The sequence below is a fragment of the Pantherophis guttatus genome, chromosome 7 (assembly GCF_059756535.1).
Source record: "Pantherophis guttatus breed Tessera chromosome 7, ASM5975653v1, whole genome shotgun sequence".
Lineage (NCBI taxonomy): Eukaryota > Metazoa > Chordata > Lepidosauria > Squamata > Colubridae > Pantherophis > Pantherophis guttatus.
The window spans coordinates 93,703,044-93,722,772 of NC_142069.1; the positions used below are offsets into that span (position 1 = coordinate 93,703,044).

The 19,729-nt window shown below is 41.5% G+C and overlaps 1 protein-coding gene across 7 annotated transcripts in view; it reads left to right on the forward strand.

Annotated features, from left to right (window-relative positions):
• The window catches only part of PCLO (piccolo presynaptic cytomatrix protein), a 105,220-nt gene that overhangs the window by 16,618 nt on the left and 68,873 nt on the right, over positions 1–19,729 (forward strand). For all 7 annotated transcript variants that reach the window (XR_015729036.1, XR_009620877.2, XM_060685618.2 and 4 more), the window contains exon 3: positions 1,283–2,611. Coding sequence is in view for 5 of the 7 variants with exons in the window: in XM_060685618.2 (XP_060541601.2) it covers positions 1,283–2,611 (1,329 nt within the window). In the remaining 2 variants the exon portion in view is untranslated. The remainder of the gene's footprint in view (positions 1–1,282; positions 2,612–19,729) is intronic.

Genomic DNA, 19,729 nt, shown 5'->3' on the forward strand with positions numbered 1-19,729 from the left:
GCCCTAAGAAACTGCTTTGGACTCCACCTTTCCGACTCTTTGTTTTAATGATAAATATATTTATAAAATTTCTGTCATACTTCTATCTAAAGATAGAAGATATTCAGTATTTTTGGTTTGAAATCTAATTGATAAAATATTGTTAATATAGCTAAGAAATTATTACAAAGTTTTGATATATTTATCTTTAAATATAGATTTTTTTTTTCTTCAAAGTTATTTGCTGGTGATTCAATGAAGCTAGGGATCTAGTGAGAATCTACTGGATACAGTTTTCAAGTGTTTTGTGGTAAACCTGGTACCTAACAATGGGAACTGAATCAGTTTCTCATTCGTTAAGTATATTTCTGTACTCCAGTGGTCTATAATAATGAAAATTAACATTATCACATGGTCAGAAGCATTAATAAAAATAAAAGTAAAGCTTATCATATAGCTGGAAGTGACTTCATGGGTTGTCCAGTCCAACCCACTGATCTGTGCTAAAGCATTTCAGACAAATTGCTATTCAGTCTTTCCTGAGGCGACCTGGTTGACAGTGCATAAAGTCAGAAATTTCCTCCTAATTTTTGTTCACATGCACTGCTCCACAATTTCAACCCATCACAATAAGCCTCGTCAATCGCAGGAAATCAACTCTTCCCTTTACATGGCAGTTGCTTTAAATATCCAAGATTCTTGTCCTGTTTCCCTTCATCCGTTTCTTCTGCCTTTGCTTATCCCTTCCTCTGAGTCCTAGGTTACCAGTCCTGTCGTCCCGTTGGGAACTTCTCTGGCCAGGTGAAGCCATCTTAAATCTCATAATAACCTTAAAAGTCTTGACTCAGATTATGGATGGTACATCAACAGTGGAATTGAAAGATTGTTATGATTTTCCAGTCATAATAACAAAATGTTTTCTTCAAACCATTTTGACTTTAAAAAATGTTTCCAAATGATTCTATTTCCACCAAAAAAGTTAACATGGACCATGCGTTTGCACTCAACCAGCACAAATATAACAAGGTAATAAATTAAATGTAGTTTTGATGCTTTTAAAGACGTGATTTAGAAAACAGATCAGAAATGGTAAGGTATCATAAAGTAGCTAATGGTCACAGGACTTGTGAGAGAACTCTTTTATTGAAATGTATCTGAAATTTAAGAAGGGAAAGTAAGAAAGTAATAAGAAAGCAAAAAATAAACCCAGTCAGTCCCTTCAAATAATGTAAAGTGAATCTTTTGGTACCATGGATATAATTCTGTCTTGATGTTTTGTTTTGTTTTTTAATTATGCATACAGATTAAAGAATGGTTATGTTTAACCTGCCAGATGCAAAGAGCTTTAGGTGGGGACTTAGCTCCTGCTCACGGCTCTGGACCTTCAGTACCCAAGCAAGAAACTTCAGCCAAAGCAGCTTCTCAACCACAGCCAGCTATGAAGAAGAAAGAAACTGCTCTAAAACATGATGTGACCAAGTCCTTGGAGCAGAAAAAGCCACCAATGCAAACAAAGCAGGCTACTCTGCCCAGTTCTTCTCCTGCAAAAGCAGAGGCTCTTCCTGCTGAACCCAAGCTGGCAGAATCTACCCTGAAGTCCATCCAGGCCAAGCTGTCAGGAAGTGAGGATAAACAGAGGCAGTCTAGTCCTCAGAAACTTACAAGTGATGCCGCAACTAAACCTTCACAATTGGATTCCAAACAAAATGGCTCCAAGCCTTTACTCACTCAACGTAAAGCAGAACACCTTCAGAGGTCAGAAGATGACAACCTACCACAGGACCAACATGCACCTGTTGATATAATTGCTGCTCCAGATTGCAAAACTTTATCTCAAGTGTCTTCTCAAAAGTCTGAAACAAAACTTAGCGCTCAGCTTGAAACCGATTTAAATGCTAAGGTCCAAATGGAAGCTGAAACAGCAGGAGTAAAGGAATCTTCTATGAAAATCCAGCCCCAGTTGAATCCCAAACCAGATGCCAAATCGACTCCAAAAGGTCAACAAGCCTCAATGGGCGCGAAGCCCAGCCAAGCCCGACCTCAGGTTCAAGCCCAACTGCCTCCAAAAGCACCGGAACAAGCCAAGCGTTTTGGCATTCATGCAGGAGGTGATGCTCCCAAGTCACTTCCTGCAGCTCCTCCAGAAACGGTTACCGGAAAGCTGTTTGGATTTGGGGCTTCGATTTTCAGCCAGGCTTCCAATTTGATCACCACATCAGGCCAGCCAGGAGCTCAGGCACCGGGACCTACCCCTTTGACCCCCTCCAAGCAGCCCCCTCCCCCTGTCCTGCAAAAAGACCCCCCTCCACCATCTCCTAAGGGGGCGCCTGCAAAGAAGGAAGCAAAGCCTCCTGTGACAGAAAAAACCTCTCAAAAGGAAGCCAGCCAGCCAGAGACTGAGAAGAAGCTGTTGCCTGCCCGGGCCTCCCAGGCGCCTGATGGGGCTGGGACAGAAAAGGGGGCGGGGCCACCGGAAGCACCCCAAGGGCCCCCACCGGCCTCCCTGTGTCCTCTCTGCAAAACTGGCCTGAATGTGGGGTCTATAGACACTCCAAATTACAACAGGTGCACAGAGTGCAGGATTGTGGTATGCAGCCTTTGTGGCTTTAATCCCACGCCCCACATCACAGAGGTAGGTAGGCGCAGCTCTCTTTTGCTCCAGTGTTGTTGTGATGAGTTGCTTTTTTCCCCCCACAATCCATGCATATCAATTATTTGACCCCTTCCTAGTCTGAGGAAAATGACTCGGGTGGTTTGGTTAAAAGTTTATTGTGTATCATATGCAGTGCTTTTTTTCCCCCTAGCATTCATTCCCTATATTGCTTATATTTGAACAATGGAGCAAGTTTTAAGAAATTCATTGTCTTGGAATAAATTGCTGATGCTTTATATATTATATAAACTATAGTTTATAGTGTTGGAAAGGAAAGAGGAGCAAAGACCCCACAGTGAAAGCTACTTTTCGTTCGTTAAGAGAATTGTTAACCCAAGACCGAGGTGAATTTAAGCCACCTTGCACTTAGGCCGAAATCATAGCGCAACCTACCTTCCTATTTTGGGTAACCATCAGTAATATTGGAAGAGAGTGCTCAAATGCCTTAGAAAAGATTCTTCTTGGATATTTAATATCAAATACCCAGATACTAAAGGGATGCCATGCAAGTAAACGCAACCAGTCTTATTCTAGGTTTTTGTCAGTAATCTGCAGCACTGAAATGCTAAGAACCCACTTGCTATTTATAGACTTGTTGAAACTCACAGATGCTTGCTGAATCATGTAGCTGAGGGAAGATCAGTCTTTCATAGTTCTCTGCACTTTATGTTCTGCCTCTGTTAAAAGCTTGTGGTAGATCTCTTGATGGATTTATTTCATTATCATAAAAGATAATTGGACATGTAAATTGTGACTTAACCTTGTTTCCTCATAAAAATGGTCTTCCAGCTGGCACTTAGTAAGGATGCACATGAAATTTGGGAGGAATTCTTCGAAGCTTTGAGCATTGGTGAGTCTTTGTGGTACTGGAAAGAGCTGACTGCAGCCACCAAAATTCTCCGGCTGGACTGGAGCTGCTGCTGGCCCATCCGTCTCTGGCCGTTTTTTTTCTCACAGAATTCTTCTGGGGAGATAAAAAAAAAAAAAAAAGAGGAGATTACCAAACATTTAAGTTCCTGGAGGAAAAGTAGGCTCATGAATGAAGGGGAAGCAACACAGGTGGATGTTCCTGGCTAGCCTTGGAGAGTTGATGGTTGTGGCTGAACTCGAGTTGACAAACCTTTGATTCACCAAAGGGACATCTGCTCCTCTCTGCACTTAAAAAAAAAGGCTATTGCCCCTACAGCTGTGCACATGGTTACAAGACCCTCTGCTCAGTTTCCAGACCTTATGTGTGCAGGGAATATTTATCTCAGTAGTTCTTCTTGCCTCCAATGTAGTAGTGGGTGTAGTTGGGTCCTCACAGGAAAAAGCATAGTTCAGGAACTATTTATTTATTCATCATATTTACATAGTTGCTCATCTCACAAAATGCAACTCTAGCCAGTGCACAATTAAAAAAAAATAATAATATAAAAAACAAATCAGTTTAAAAATTAATATTATAATTTTAAAAAGGCGATGAGAGAATGACAGATATTAATAACAGTGGAGCCACCTCAACAACTCACCATTCCCATAGGGCCCTCAAGCCTGATGACATAGCCATTGGCCCGCTTCTGGTTTCAATTATACATTCCACACACAGTTGCCATGGAAATTAGCAATTTACTCAAGGTTGAGGAGATAACAACAGATGAGGAATGAAAACCAAAACAGATTCTCTGAAAGAAGCATGCCTGAGTGGTTTGCTTTTAATAGGAGCATGCAGAAGACTACTCAAAATCCAGTCCAGAGTTGTAAGATATAGGTCAGGGTGTCAGAGTATTTAAGTCTAGGTCAGAGGACAGAAATTCACAATTCACCAACATTACACAAGAGGTAGATATTATACAGTTGATTTCAACAAGAAATTGTTGAATGTCTTGCCAGAAGGCAAGACAAGAACCAATGGATGGAAACTAATCATATTAACTCATATTCTCCTATCTTGTCTATCAATATAATTGCTGTTTCTAATGGATCTTCAAGAATAAAAACCAGGTCATCTGCGAATGCTTGCAATTTGTATTCTTCCTTTTGAATTTTCATTCCTTTTATATCTTTTTCTTCCCTAATATTTCTGTTTAACACTTCTAATCTTAACACAAACAACAGAGGTGACAGTGGACAACCTTGTCTCGTTCCTTTTTTTATTTCAATATACTCTGTCAATTCTCCATTTATCATTACATTTGCTGTTTTTTTGTGATATATAGCTTCTATGGCTTGAATAAATTTTCTACCAAAGCCCATCTGCTCCAGCTGTAATAACATAAATCGCCAATTCACATTATTGAAGGCTTTCTCTGCATCTAGAAATATCAAAGCCATTTGTTTTTCAGGATGTGCCTCATAATATTCCAAAGTGTCCAGAATTATCCTCATATTATCTTTAATCTGTCTTTTTGGCAGAAATCCATTTTGATCAGGATATATGAAATTATTTAGATATATTTCTGCCAGTATTGAAGTGAAGATTTTATAGTCTGAATTTAGCAGGGATATAGGCCTATAATTCTTGATTTGTTGTGGGTCGGTATCCTCCTTTGGAACAAGTGTAATATATGCTTCATGACTTCTAACAATGGGAGGCTCAACGATTCCTGTAGTGTCTTGTAATATTCCGCTAGCAGTCCATCCGGGCCTGGTGCCTTCCCATTCTTTTGTTTTTTTAAGTGCTTCAGTTAATTCCATCATCGTTATATTTCCTTCTAACATCATTTTGGTGTCTTTAGAAATCTGGGATAGATTCGCTTTCTGCAGGTATTGTTTAACACTTTCCTTCCATCACTGGAGGTTTTCAAGAAGAGACTGGATTTGTCTGAAATGGCATAGATTCTCTTGCTTGTGCAGGGAGTTGGATTAGATGACCTCCAAGGTCCCTCCCAACTCTGTTACTCTATGTTCTACATTTATATTTGTGTGTGCGTAAATTCATTCTGACGAGACCATGGGTCAAAGCTGTCTCTTAAATGAGGCTGCAGCCAGCTACTTTTAATCAAGGAATTTACTGTACGTCCTAACTTGGCAAAGAACCTCATAGAATTTCTTTGCTCTGCTCTTTGCTATGGTCACTCGGTGCTGGGGCTGCAATAAGGGCAGAGAAGTATTGTTGGTTCTTTGCCTTATTGCCACAAGGTAGGCTTTGATAGCGGCTTTAATGCATTTCCAGTCGAATCCCAACCGACACTCTAGATGTCTCCCATTTCATTTTTCTCAACTCCTCCATAAACCTTGGGAAATGATGGCATCCACGAGAGGGTCACGTAGGCACAATCCAACCCAGAGCCTCAGCTGTCCTCTTCTTCCAAGTGCCACCAGGACTTCGAATGGACAGTGCAGCAGCAGGAATAACCCGCAGCTCTCTCTGGGTTTCCTCTGGCTCCGTCTGTGGCTGAGTTCCATATACTCCTCTCGAAGTATAGGAAGGGTGCAGTCTGTCAGGGTCAGGCCCAGCGATGAGACAGAGAGATCCAGTTGAGTCCAATCCTTTATTTCCTTATACCTTGGCAAACTGGAGCCAAACCTTCTAACCTACTAGACCAGCGATGGCGAACTTTTTCGGCACCGAGTGCCCAAATCGGAATGCACCCGTGTGTGCATGCACACACCAGAGCATTGGAAATCCAAAGACCAGCTGGCCAGTGCACCTGCGTGCGCTGGCTAGATAATCTTCGGGTTTCTGGTGTGCACATGCATGCCGCCCAGCTGGTTTTTGGCTGTGCCGGAGCGCCGGAAACCCGAAGTCCAGCTGGTCTTTGAGTTTCTGGCACTCCAGTGCAGCCAAAGACCAGCTGGCACACCGGAAACCAAAAGAGCAGCTGATGACAGTGCACATGCCCACAGATAGGGCTCTGTGTGCCACCTCTGGCACGCGTGCCATAGGTTTGCCATCATGGTACTAAACATATCCTGAGAGTTTCTAGGGTGTGGCTATCCTGGACCTCTTCCTCTGTCTCCCATGCAGCTCAAGACTGCGGAAGCTCTTAATGCAGGCCTCTTTCTGGGAAAGCTCTGCATTGCTAAAACTCCCCCCCCCTCCACACACACACACACACACACTGCTCCTGCAGGTGCAGATTCTATTACACAATCTGAACAAACATGCTTGAACATAATGTTACAAGGCCACCCATTCCTTTCAGATGAGTTTCTGCAGTTGTATAGATTCTGCTTTGCTGGTTTATCAAGTGGCAACTACTGCTTGCAAGGATGTACTTATTGCCAGCTACTTCATTTAATCTCTGTATTCACTGACCCCTAGAGCCAACTTCTTCTTGGTAGAAATCCAGTGCCTTAATAACTACAAGAAAGGCTGAACTCGATGGCTAAACCCCATTTCTTTTTTATTGTATCGTTGCATCACTGTACCAGGAAAATTGATATATGCTGAATTTTTGACTTGCCATATATAGTGTTGCAGTTATTAAAGGAAGAGGTATTCTGTAGTGCCAGAAGTGGATGACAATCAGATATGTAGGTTAGGCACCTCAATAAAGGTGTTAGGCAGCCCAGTGGATTTTTCTGTCATTCTGGCCCTCTGAATATGATATGGTTGAGCTCCCTGGGCAATCGGAGCCGCCACAGTTAAGCAAATGTTAGTTCTGGCAGATATTGTAAAATTAGATCTGCCAAAGATGGCAAGGAAATGCCCCTTCAAAGTTGGGCATGATGTCTTGGAAGTCCAATGGCAACAATCTGGAGGGACTCACCTGGCTGACGGCTGGAGACGAGCAAAGGCTTCGTAGTTGCAGAAGGCACTTTCACAGCTACCTAAAAGTTGGTGCCCAAGACAAGGTTTACAGTCCTGAACAACTGAGTTTCCAGAGAGTTCCATTCAGAATAGGCTCTCTCCGTGTCTGAGTTTACTGCTGCTGCTGTGGGCACTAGGTAGACGTTTGAAGGATTTGTGACAGTTCTGCAAGCATTCCTGTCCCAGATTCTTTGGATCTTTTAAATGTCTAGTACCTCTGGCTGTTTTTTTCATGCATGCTGTTATGTAAGTTTGGAGTATTCTGTTTTGCTGCTATTTTTTAAAGAATACATTATATTTTACGCATAAATCCTTTTAGCTGTTATTACTTAGGTACATTAAATTGCAGGGGCAGAAATTCTTCTGCCCGAAGCTCACAAAGCAAGTTTTTTTCTTTTAATTCCCTTTCAGCGTTTACGCTTTCACAGTGTCACATTTACTTGATGCCTTCTGTTGGCCCTGCCTTCAAGAGGCCATTTCGAGTAGAAAAATAATAGGCAGGGTAACATTCTCAATTTTTACCTGCAGAAAGAAAACAACAATTTTCAAAAACTAGAAAACTTGAAACGTGAAAAACATGTCCTGTGAGTACTTAGCATTATGAAACTCCAAAATCAAGAGTAATCTATCCTGGGGAATGGTGAATTGAGTACTGGAACCAATTATATTTCAATTTCTGCTGGAAACATGAATTGATTTATTTCAATATTTTTGATCACTAAACTCCCTGTAAAAGTTTCCGTTCTTATAAATGTCCATTTTGTCTTAAAAAAGGTTTTATTCTCGAGAACTATTTTCTGTCTTTTTAACCTTATAATCCATGCATTTTTCATTAAGTTTAGTGATATCTGATACATATTAATCTGCATTACATCCTTTTCAGCTCATATTTATTTTAATTTTAAAAAGTATTTTATATTTCTTAACATGAGTTAAATATCAAAGAATAACAATTTTGGCCTACCGTTTGAATATTTTACTTGCATTTTGCCCTAAGCTTTTTTTTAACTTCCTGTTATTATTATGTTTTATTTGGATTGGTCAATGTGCTTACATTATTTCAGAATTATTTTATGATTGTTGCTGTTGTAGGCTAATCCTGGTATTTGGTAATTTGTTTATTATTATGGTTAGTCTCACAGTTGGCCATATGTTTATAGACAGGATTTGGTATTTTTGTCCAACTATTGATTCTTTCCTGAGGATTTGGATAGGCAGGTTTGGATGTTTGATGTTGAAGGCCTTGGCGCAAGCTGTGTGCTGTTCCGAGTAAAGCAGCCTTTGGCGATTGACTGACAGCGAATTGGTCAGAGCTCCAGTGGTGCTCCAGATGTTTTGGGATTACCCCCAAGGCGCCTGTGACTGATGGTGCTCTGGGAACCAGGCCGAAGCCACCACACCTAGAAGAGGTGAAGGCAGGTGAGCGGGATGGACGAAAGCCAGGAAAAGCTCCCTCAAGGAAAGGAAAGGAACCGAGTTAGTTAAGGGAACAATAGGACAAAAGTTGGGCCTGAGTGCGTGGGAGTCCCCCCTCCAAGATTGACCAACAAAGGAGTTGGGTCTGAGCACATGGGAGGCCCCTCCCACACCAACCCTGGGGGATAAAAAGTTCCTGAAGCCTGCCCAGCCCTTTTTTTTTGGAGACGTTTTGGATCCCAGACTTGGTGGCTTCTGTCCCTCTGGCTAGTGCCTGGCAGCCCTAGCAGTGGGTGCTGGGTAAGTGTGGATGAGTGTCTGTGTGTGTGTGTGTGAGAGAGAGAGAGAGAGGGCGCAAAAATATATAGTATCAGTAAAAGTTTGCTGTGATTTTACATTCACTGATTTGATTTCGGATTGAGTGTAGCAGTTTTCCAGGCCTGTGAATGTGTGAGTGAGTGACCATAAGACGAACCTGAGAACATACTTGTGTAACACAACCTTCCCCACCTCCCTTTTTTCCCCCCACAGTCATCCTATTTCTGTTTTCAGGTCTTTGTATTTTGTAATTTTCTCCTGTTCTTTCTCTTCTCTTCTGCTGTCTCCAGATAACTGCAGTGTCCACTATCCCCTGCTGTAGTTTCTAACAAAACGGGAAAGGAAAGGAGAGTTTTATTTCTCTTTTCATGCCTGCTTTAGAACTTATGAAACTGAAAGGGCTGATAGGTGGAGTCCTCCAATGAGTCCCTGGAGAGTCAATTTTATGTGGTGGTTAAGGCATCAGCAGAAACCAGGAGACTGTGAGTTCTAGTCCAGCCTTGAGCACAAAGCCAGCTGGGTGACTTTGGGCCAGTCATTTTCTCGCAGCCCTAGGAAGGAGGCAACGGCAAACCACTTTTGAAAAAAACTATGCTAAGAAAAATTCAGGGACTTGTCCGGCCAATCTCTGAGAATCAGAAATGACTGAACAGAAGGGAAACAAAATCTGTGAATCCTGGATATTCCTCCTAAAGCCCTACTGTAATTCCCCCATGCTCAGCTCTATCTATCTGTCTGTCTATTAAAACAAATTAGGGTTCAGCCAGCCGTTTAAGCAGCCAAGATACTTTTTTGGCTCTTTTGCTTTATAGAAATCTTGCTCACTCCTTGCTTTTCTGGCCAACACATAAAAGCATATTAATGATAGACATAGCCAATGTCTGGAGAAATAATTGCTGCCTTTTATTTTTATAACAGAGAAAATATAAAGATGTATAACTCATCCTGGGTTAGAAATTACTTTGGCCTATAAACACAGTCCAGACGTTCAGGATCTTAGCGCAGACACAAACAATAGTCACTTTTATAAATAAGGAGTTGCCATGGAAATGGGTGTTTCTCTACTTACTTATTGTAGAGTTAAAAGAGGAGATGACATTCTTATAATGTAGTTCAGCATTATTATATATTGTGTTGTGGAGAGCAGGGGGATTGAACATGATTGCCTGTGTCGTTTACAAAAACCGGAGGGGTCTATTTTGCTATGCTTTTATACAATTAGTGAGCTGCAGGTTTTGCCCTTAGACACACACCTCCAAGCACCCACCTCTGAGGTGAAGCATAAAACCTCTGAGCATCAGAAATTAGCTTTTACTCACGTATCATGGTAATAATAAAGAACCAGTGGTGGGCTCCAAATTTTTTAACAACAATTAGGTTCTCTGCCCTAATGATTGCCTGGGTAGGCGTGGCTGGGGGTGGGTCATGTGACTGAGTTGGCATGGCCAACTCTACATCACTTGCGTGGGTGGTACCTGTATGGGACAGGCAGGGTTGGTGAGGGAATCCAGGGGTCTCCGATGGGGGGAGGGGGCGTGGGAGGAAAGAAAGATCCAACCCGTTTATGTGTGTGTGTGTGTGTGTGTGTATGTATGTGTGAGAGAGAAAGAGAGAGAGAGAGAGAGAGAGAGAGAGAGAGAGAGAGAGAGAGAGACTGCATCAAGCTAGACTGGGAATGTTGTCTGCGAGAGGAAAAGAAACTGAGTAAACTGGACCCAGACGCTTCCCAGTCCCCTCATCCCAGAAGCAGCAACCTTGCACTCTCCCATCTCTGTTAGCCCCTTCTTCGCACAGGATTGCCCAGCAGCGGAGACGGAGAGGGAGAAGTGGGCAGTGGCGGCCGCTAGCATTGAGGAGAGAGTGCCACATAGAAATGGGAGCACACAGAAATGTGCCCCCTTCTCCCTCTCCATCTCCATTGCTGGGCAATCCCATGCAGAGAAGGGGGCTAGCAGAGAGGGGAAGAGTGCAAGGTTGTTGCTTCTGGGACGAGGGGACCCAGGACCTGTCTGGGTCCAGCTCACCCGACTTCTCTTCCTCTCGCAGCCAGGTTTTTTGGGCTGCTTTCAGGCCACTTTTTGGGCCAATTTCAGGCCTTTTCCAGGCAGTTGTCAGGCCATTTTGGGCCTATTTTGGCTAGAAAAACACCCTGAAAACAGTTCAAAAAATGGCCTGAAAATGGCCTGGTTTTGCAGTGTTTTTCGGTCCGTTTTCAGGCTATTTTTCAGGTTGATTCTGGCCGGAAAAATGGCCTGAAAACATCCTGAAAAACAACCTGTTTTTTGGGTGTTTTTCAGACTGTTTTCAGGCCGTTTTCCAGGCCATTTTCCAGGCTGATTTTGGCTGGAAACAGTGCCTAAAAACAGCCTGAAAACGGCCGAAAACAGCCTGAAAAACAGGCGGGGTGGTCCGATTTGCCAGTTCTCTGAACCATGCAGAATCAGAACAACCAGTTCTAGCAAACCAGTTCGAACCGGCAGCAGCCCACCTCTGTAAAGAATTCGGCAGGAAGCTAAGCTGCAGCGGGCTGTGTCAGTTCCAAGTTTCCAAACTTTTTTTCTCTAATTTGCACATGTTTTCAGAAAGTACAATTAGGATATTATATGTTATTTACTAATACTGGTACATTGTGCTTATACATACACACACACACACACACACACACACACACACACACACTGCTGGCTTCCCACATCAGTTCATACATAAATCTTGTCTTGACATTTTAAAATTGAGATTGATGTCTTCCGAAACACTTTTTGAGAAGCAGTAAAACCATTGTCTCTCAGTGCTGCTATTATCTATTAACTCCTTCCAGATTTCAGAGAGAGTGAAGGTTGTATAAAAGGCCAGGCATTTGTCTGCCTCTGATTTTCCATTGTCCTTGGATAATGTCTCTTTGGAGACCAGAAATGCAGCCATTTAAATTAATCCATTTGGAGCAGGAACAGCCAATGGGTTTGGTGTCAATGGGGGTCTAAGAGTTTTGGATTTCAATTGGATCCATTTTGCCATCCAGTTGGCTGCATATTTTGGCCCACACAAAGCAAATGTAAAACCATTGGAGCCATTTGAGTGAACTAGTGCTTTCAGCCCTCCGATGGAAGCTGTGTGAACGTTTACTGGCATAAATGGTTGCTGGTGCTAGTAAGGCAACTGGATTCCTAAGAATAGAATAGAATAGAATTTTTTATTGGCCAAGTGTGATTGGACACACAAGAAATTTGTCTTGATGCATATGCTCTCAGTGTACATAAAAGAAAAGATACATTTATCAAGAATCATTTCACTTAATGATAGTCATAGGACACAAATAAGCAATCAGGAAACAATATCAATATAAATCGTAAGGATACAAGCAACAAAGTTACAGTCATAAGCGGAAGGATATGAGTGGTGGGAACGATGAGAAGATTAATAGTAGTGCAGACTTAGTATATAGTTTGACCGTGTTGAGGGAATTATTTGTTTAGCAGAGTGATGGCATTCGGGAAAAAACTGTTCTTGTGTCTAGTTGTTCTGGTGTGCACTGCTTTGCCATTTTGAGGGTAGAAGTTGAAACAATTTATATCCAGGATGTGAGGGATCTGTAGATATTTTCACAGCTCTCTTTTTGACTCATGCAGTATACCAATCCTCAACGGAAGGCAGGTTGGTAGCAATTGTTTTTTCTGCAGTTCTAATTATCCATTGAAGTCTCTGTCTGTCTTCTTTGGTTGCAGAGCCAAACCAGACAGTTATAGAGGTGCAGATGACAGACTCAATAATTCCTCTGTAGAACTGGATCAGCAGCTCCTTGGGCAGTTTGAGCTTTCTGAGTTGGCGCACAAAGAACATTCTTTGTTGTGCTTTTTTGATGACATTTTTGATGTTAGCTGTCCATTTTAGATCTTGCGATATGGTAGAACCTAGAAATTTGAAGGTCTTTACTGTTGATACTGGGTTGTCTAGTATTGTGAGAGGTGGAAGTATGGAAGGGTTTCTCCTAAAGTCTGCCACCATTTCTACGGCGGTAAGTTCTAAGTTATAGTCATCCAACCCTGGTGGATCTTAGACTTTTTAATTCAATGACCCTTTTGGTCTCAAAGAAGGTCATTACCTACCACCCCCCCAATTTAAGAATCCCCCTTCCTGGAGGTATTCTCCCTTCCTCCCCAGTTTAAGAACCTTTGTCCCAGCCTCTTATGTTTGCTGGTCAATACCTTCCCTACAAGTACAGAAGCGGCAATATTTGTAGTGCTCTCTGCAAGGGGATTTCTTAGCAGTTAAAACAGGATCTGAATTTTTGCAACCATTTCTAAAATGTCAAAAGTGATTCTACTCCTGGAAGCGTTTAGAAAAAGAAAACAAATGAAGTATCTTACAACCTGTTACTTTGTGATTTACTGGCATGTGACCAGTAGACTAGGCTTTTTGTCTGTTACTTATATATAAGAAGGAAGGAAGGAAGGAAGGAAGGAAGGAAGGAAGGAAGGAAGGAAGGAAGGAAGGAAGGAAGGAGGGCAGACAAAAATTCATAGAATAATATCTTGGTACTCAGTGCATTTTAACGTAAAAATTTGATCCTGGTATTCATTTGTTTGGTACTTAATGCACGAGTTAGAACTTGTTGCTGTCGGCCACCTTATGATTCACTACATTATTCCGTATGGGAAAATTTTGTTGGTTACTCATCATTTTTGGTACTCATCGTGCCTCCTGGAACCAATTAATGATCAGTACTATGGTACCACGGTATAGCATATAACAATCAAGAATGAAATGGTCAAGATTTTCCAGTTAAAAGAAAAATCTTCACTAAAGGAGGGATGAATAAGGATGCTGAATAGGATGAAACCTTTATAACTTTATGAATGAAGAGTGAATTTGTCACAGAGATTGAGATTTCACCTAAGATGAAGTTTAACTTGGACAGTGTCGTCTAAATTAGAATATCTAACAGGATTATTTAGCCTAACTAAGGATAACACCAAGGGTGGGTTCTACTTACCTTTACTACCGGTTTGCAACGGGGCTGTGTGCAGGTGTGCAGGTGCTTGCTTCGCTCGCGTGCGCTCTCTTCTGCGCAAGCACAGAAGCGTTTTTATGACATCAGGGTCAGTGGGCGGAGCCTCCCGCCGGTTTTACTACCGGTTCTATAGAACCGATGCGAACCGGGGGCAACCCACCACTGGATAACACCCTCTGTTTTGTTCTAGACATCAAAGAAATTGTAGGCTATCTTGTAAAGCATTATCACAGAGCAGCATTCTAGCAAATAAAAACAGAACCACATGCTGAAACCAGATCCAGAATTTATTAGGCAAATGTAATAGGGATCCTTCTAAAGTCTATAAGAAAAGTAATATTCTACTTCCTCTGCCCTGTACTGTAGAGTGTTCTTGCACCTGGCTGATATTGAAAAACCAAAGCAGGATTGGACCTGCTTAGTATATGGATAGGTGACCACAAGGCAATTCCCAGGCTTTATATCAGACTAGGAAGCCAAAAACATCTGTTGACATTTTACCTGGATGAAAAAGCACTTCTCACAGGTAGTGCGTCAGATGTGAAACTAGTCAGAGCTGATTGTTAATAGAATGGGAAATCGAAAGACTGTAGACTGAACTGAGAAGTCAAAAAATATTCTGAAAAAAAAGCAACACCAAACCACTTTCTGTATTTTCCCTGAAGTGACGAGGAATTAAGCTTGATCTGACCTCTTATCACCACACTGTTACAGAAAACATCTCCCAGATGCTGCTTGTGTGGATTGATTCACAGAGAGTGTGTTTTTGTGTGATTGGCTTGTGCCCTTTCTCCTGACAGCCTATCTTCTGTGACTTTGAAACGATCCCAAACTGTCCCCATAACTTTTCAATAGGATTCCTCGCACGTGGGAGTTCTCGCAATGCTTACAGTTATTGCCATACAATAGTCAAGTGTTTTGTGGAGGAGTTAACTATCAAGCCTGGGCTTGAATAAACATCAGTTTTTTTGTTGCATCAAAATAAACAAATAAATAAATACATGCTGAACTGAATGAACTTGGACTTGTTGATTAACCAGAGTAATAAATTACCTAGACTTTTCAGGTCTAGGTTTGCTAGACTAGCCAAAATTATATTACTTATGACAAGCTAAATTAGGGTCTTGCCGTTTGCAGCAGTGAGTGGATTTCAAAGCAAGTGACAGTCAACCAATGTTACTCATCAGCTGTATGTTAAAAAAAATATTGTGTAAAAAAAAAGTTATGAATATTTTCAGACATTGAATTGATTTGTTTGAAAGTATGATAACCCCCTGGGAAGAGAAAATTTCATGACAGCCAAAGCAGGGAGCAACTTCCCCAACTTATGGGGTGATCATTGTATTGACTATAGCAACACCTATATAGCCTCCTATGTCCCTCATAAGCTATGGGATAGCCTGTTTATGCACAATTATCATCTTTGCAGGAAAAAAGTTGATAAGACAGAAAAAGTAAAATAGTGTACACTTAAATTATAATTTAAAAAAAAAATAGTTCCGTGTTGCTGCACCCTAGCCCCACTTAGTATTCAAAGAAAATCACTTCATTAAATCAGATCCATGGCATGAAACCTGACAGGTCTCTGGAGAGATTCTATTTTAGCACTTTTGGTCTCTCTGTTGCATTTAAATATCTCACCTATATATTCAGCTGAAAATAATCTGGGTGTTTTTGTAGGTGATGATACACTTAGACTTCAATTCCACACAAACAGAAGACAAAGACAAAGAAGAAGAAGAAGCCTTCCTTAAACGTTCAGACAGCCGGCATCCAATGTCCTAATAGGAGCTATGAGGCCTATTGCGCAGCCACTGTACAGACCAGAGCCAAATCACTGTCTGTTTGTGGCAGATTGCATGGGAAAGACAAATCAAAACAATAGCTAAACATACATTATTTTTATCCAAATATTAACCCTGGAGGTTATAAAGAAGCATGCCCCCGGTTGTTCCATGTGCTTAACTGGGTCATTTGGAGATTCCTTATGCAGATTCCAAAAACAAGCTGGTTGCCCCAGAAGGTTAAATGACCCATCTCCATCCATGCCCTGATGGGTCTCCTTTGACAGTGACTCTCCCTCTGGGCTGCTATGTGCAGCCTCCATGCCTGAATCCCTGTGATGCTCGGTTGGCCCTGGGACAACTAATCCGTGCCGTGGAGATCCTGTCCCAGGGCCTGATCCCTGGGGGGGCGGAGGTCCAGGTGAGGAGGGACAGGATTCGCCTCAAGACTGAGCAGCGGTGGCTTTTAGGCCTCCCCGGCTCCGGTGCATTGCCCTGTGCCTGAGCCTGGGACCCCGAATGTGGAACAAAGTCTCATTTGTTCACTACGTCCAGGGCTTCTTATGATTCTGCAGATACTATGCATTTTACTTCCTGATCTATTTTTGTATCGTCTGTATTTTTATCTGTTTGTCTATTCGTTTGTTCAGTTTACGTATCCACCTGGCTTGCATTCATGATCCTGGGCAGCTTACAGGCGTTTGTTCCTATGGTGGTAAGCCCCACCCAGTATCACTGGGGGCAGGGGAATGGGCAGCCGTGTAAGTCAAAACAAATAATAAATACACTAGCAAAGCTATAATAGAATAATCAAAGTTAAAACACTGTAAGGATAAAATTTATATATAATAATTAAAAATAATGTTATATTTACAAAAGTTAACTGTATAAAATGCATAATCTAAAATGCAAAAGGAAAATAAGAATGACTATAAATGAAAACTAAAGCAAACAAAATAATCTAGATTATAAAAGATAGAGCAAAAACTGAAAAAAGCTAGGTTGATAAATTAGTAAACAGGATACAAATAAACAGTAAGTGATATATAACACAAAATAAAATATCAGCTAACAACCTCAGTTCCTAAGCTTGGATCAGATCTTCCAGAGATTGTTGAGGCAATATAAATAACAGATATGTTCCATTTCTTTCTAAATCCAGTATGTACTTGCATTCTAAAGTAAAGATTTTGTTAAATTTGTGCCGTGGAAATGTTTATACCAGTGGTGGGTTCCTCTCGGTTTGGGCGAACCAGTAGCGGTGGTGGTGGGAAGCTCTGCCCACCCGCCTAGACATCATCAAAAATGCTTGCAGAAACCATGCCTGCATGCTACCCATAGTGAACCGGTAGCGCCGGGATTTGAAACCCAATACTGGTTTATACATTACATATCAAATATTGCTCTTTAAAAATTTAAATGTCTTTAAACTTATCCTTTTGCAAGATCTCTTACCTTACTAATAAAACCCTCAGCATCTGTTTTGTTGTAGTTCACAAAGCCTGACCTCAGTTTTCTGGATTTTGATCATTAAAAAGTCCCAGCAACTATCTCAGAAAGATCTGCTGCCTCCCTCCTGCTGGAAAACAGGGACAACCTTATCAGTTTGATCCTTGCAAAGAGGTGACTGATGTTTATAGTAGAGAAGGAAAGGAAGGAACTTCCCTTCTGAAGGAGCCATCGTGCCACTTCCCCATTCTTCAAGCCTTCCCAGGCAAAAAGATTATCCTGCCAATGCATGCTGAAAAAGTCCATTGCTCTTGCATAGCTGTTGCAAAAAAGCAGAATGGTAAAACAAAGTTACGGTACTATGCTGGGAATCCTTTATTGTTACCCACTCAGGGTAGAATACAGCAACCTACCACCAATTATAGAGAAATCCGTTATTGTTATCCAATGTCCTAGTGCCGTGATGGCAAACCTATGGCACGCGGGCCACAGGTGGCACGCGGAGCCCTTTCTGCTGGCGAGCCGTCGCCCAGCTCATGTCCACTGCTCATGCACATGTGCGCCTCCCACTGGCCAGCTGATTTTTGGGATGCGCATGCGGGAGACGTGCGCGCATGCATGGGGGTCGCACATGCATGTGTGGTGGGAGTGGCGCATGTGTTCCGGAAGTGCGGAAATGGGCCCATGCGGGGGGTGGCGGGTGTGTGTGCGTGTGCGGGAGCATGCACATTGCATTATGGGTGCCAGCACGCACTATCACAAAGGCGTGCACTTTTGGCACTCAAAGAGAAAAAGGTTAGTCATCACTGTCCTAGTGTGTTGGCTTTCTTGCTTTAAAAAAGACGTAGGAGGGTGGGGTAGGGAGAAATTGGCAGCAGCAGAAAATAAATTTATTAAAGATTACACCCTCCTCTTTTTTTGGGGGGGGGTACAGTTGCCCCGTAGTCCTAGCTGATTCAAAGGTACCAAAAAACTGCCCGTTTTTGGTGAGATTTTGGAACTGGTTGCCCTTGCCTCCTTCCTAGGGCTGAGAGTGAGTGACTGGCCCAAAGTCACCCATCTGACTTCGTGCCTAAGGCAGAACGAGAATTCAGTCTCCTGGATTCTAGCTTGATGCCTTTACCACTAGACCAAAATTATTTATACGCTATCCAAATACCTCAAGCAATTCACACAACATTTTAACCCTGGGTTTGAAGTGGAAAAAAACCCTTGGAAGAAAGCAATGGCCAATCACTTTCATAGCAACATGTCCAAATTGCTTATGTGGTTCATCAGTAGCTGAGTTCAACTGGATTCTCTTTTAAACCAATAACAATTGAGTGTCATCAAGCAAGGTTTGATTGAAGATACCAGACGATATAAGGAGGTGCTGCTTTCTAGTAATAGTTGCTCTCGCAAAATAGTAGCCACAAGCACTGGCATCTCAGAGGAACTGGCCAGGATGTGCTATCTGCTATGTTGCAAGTGCCAAGCACCACCAGATATCTTTCTTCAAACCCTACAGAGATTTTTGTATCCTTCTTTTATCTTTTGTATGTTTTTCTCATATCTCAGGTTTTATATGCTTATAAAATGACACAGTAGATCCTTATGGCTTTGAACTTGGTTATTTGGGAAAGAAATTCCAGGTTGTTTCCCATAGGTGATTCACTCTTGCTCGCCATTTTGGGTTATTCTCTGAATTAATATAATTTTAGTAATTATATAGACATTACTCTATTGTTTATGAAATGTAACTGATTATACATAATGCATGTGTATGTATAGCTGAATTGCTGAAATCATATATTTATTAAATAGCATGTGCTTCTTACACTCTACTAAAAATATATAAATATATAATAAATCTATAAATATAAATATATAATAAATCTATAAATATAAATATATAATAAATCATATATTTATTAAATAGCATGTGCTTCTTACACTCTACTAAAAATAGTAGTGCGGTTAGGCTTACTAAAGTCCATCTTGAATTCAGTCATGTTACTTTTCTGTAGTCCAATTGCAAAAACTTTCACATAGACAAATTCATGAAACTTGGGAGTGTGGGGGAAGCTGTTTGTCTCTTTGGCCATCTTGGAGTATTTCTTTCTATTATTGAGAAATCAAACAACTCTTTTCTGAATAACAATAAAAAAGAGGAACTTATGGGAAAGTCTTGAATCAGAAATATTATTCATGACAGGAAAACATGGAATACACTAAAACAACATGAGCTGCTCCTGAAGGCATAGAAATAGAACTAGGTGAATTTCCATAATTTGTTGTTGTTGTGTTTTTTTTTGGGGGGGGGGAGAAAGGGAGACATTTGAGCAAATGGCTCTTGATTATTCTAAGGCAGGTTCTAGAAGAAGGCACCATCATTATCCTGGCAAGCA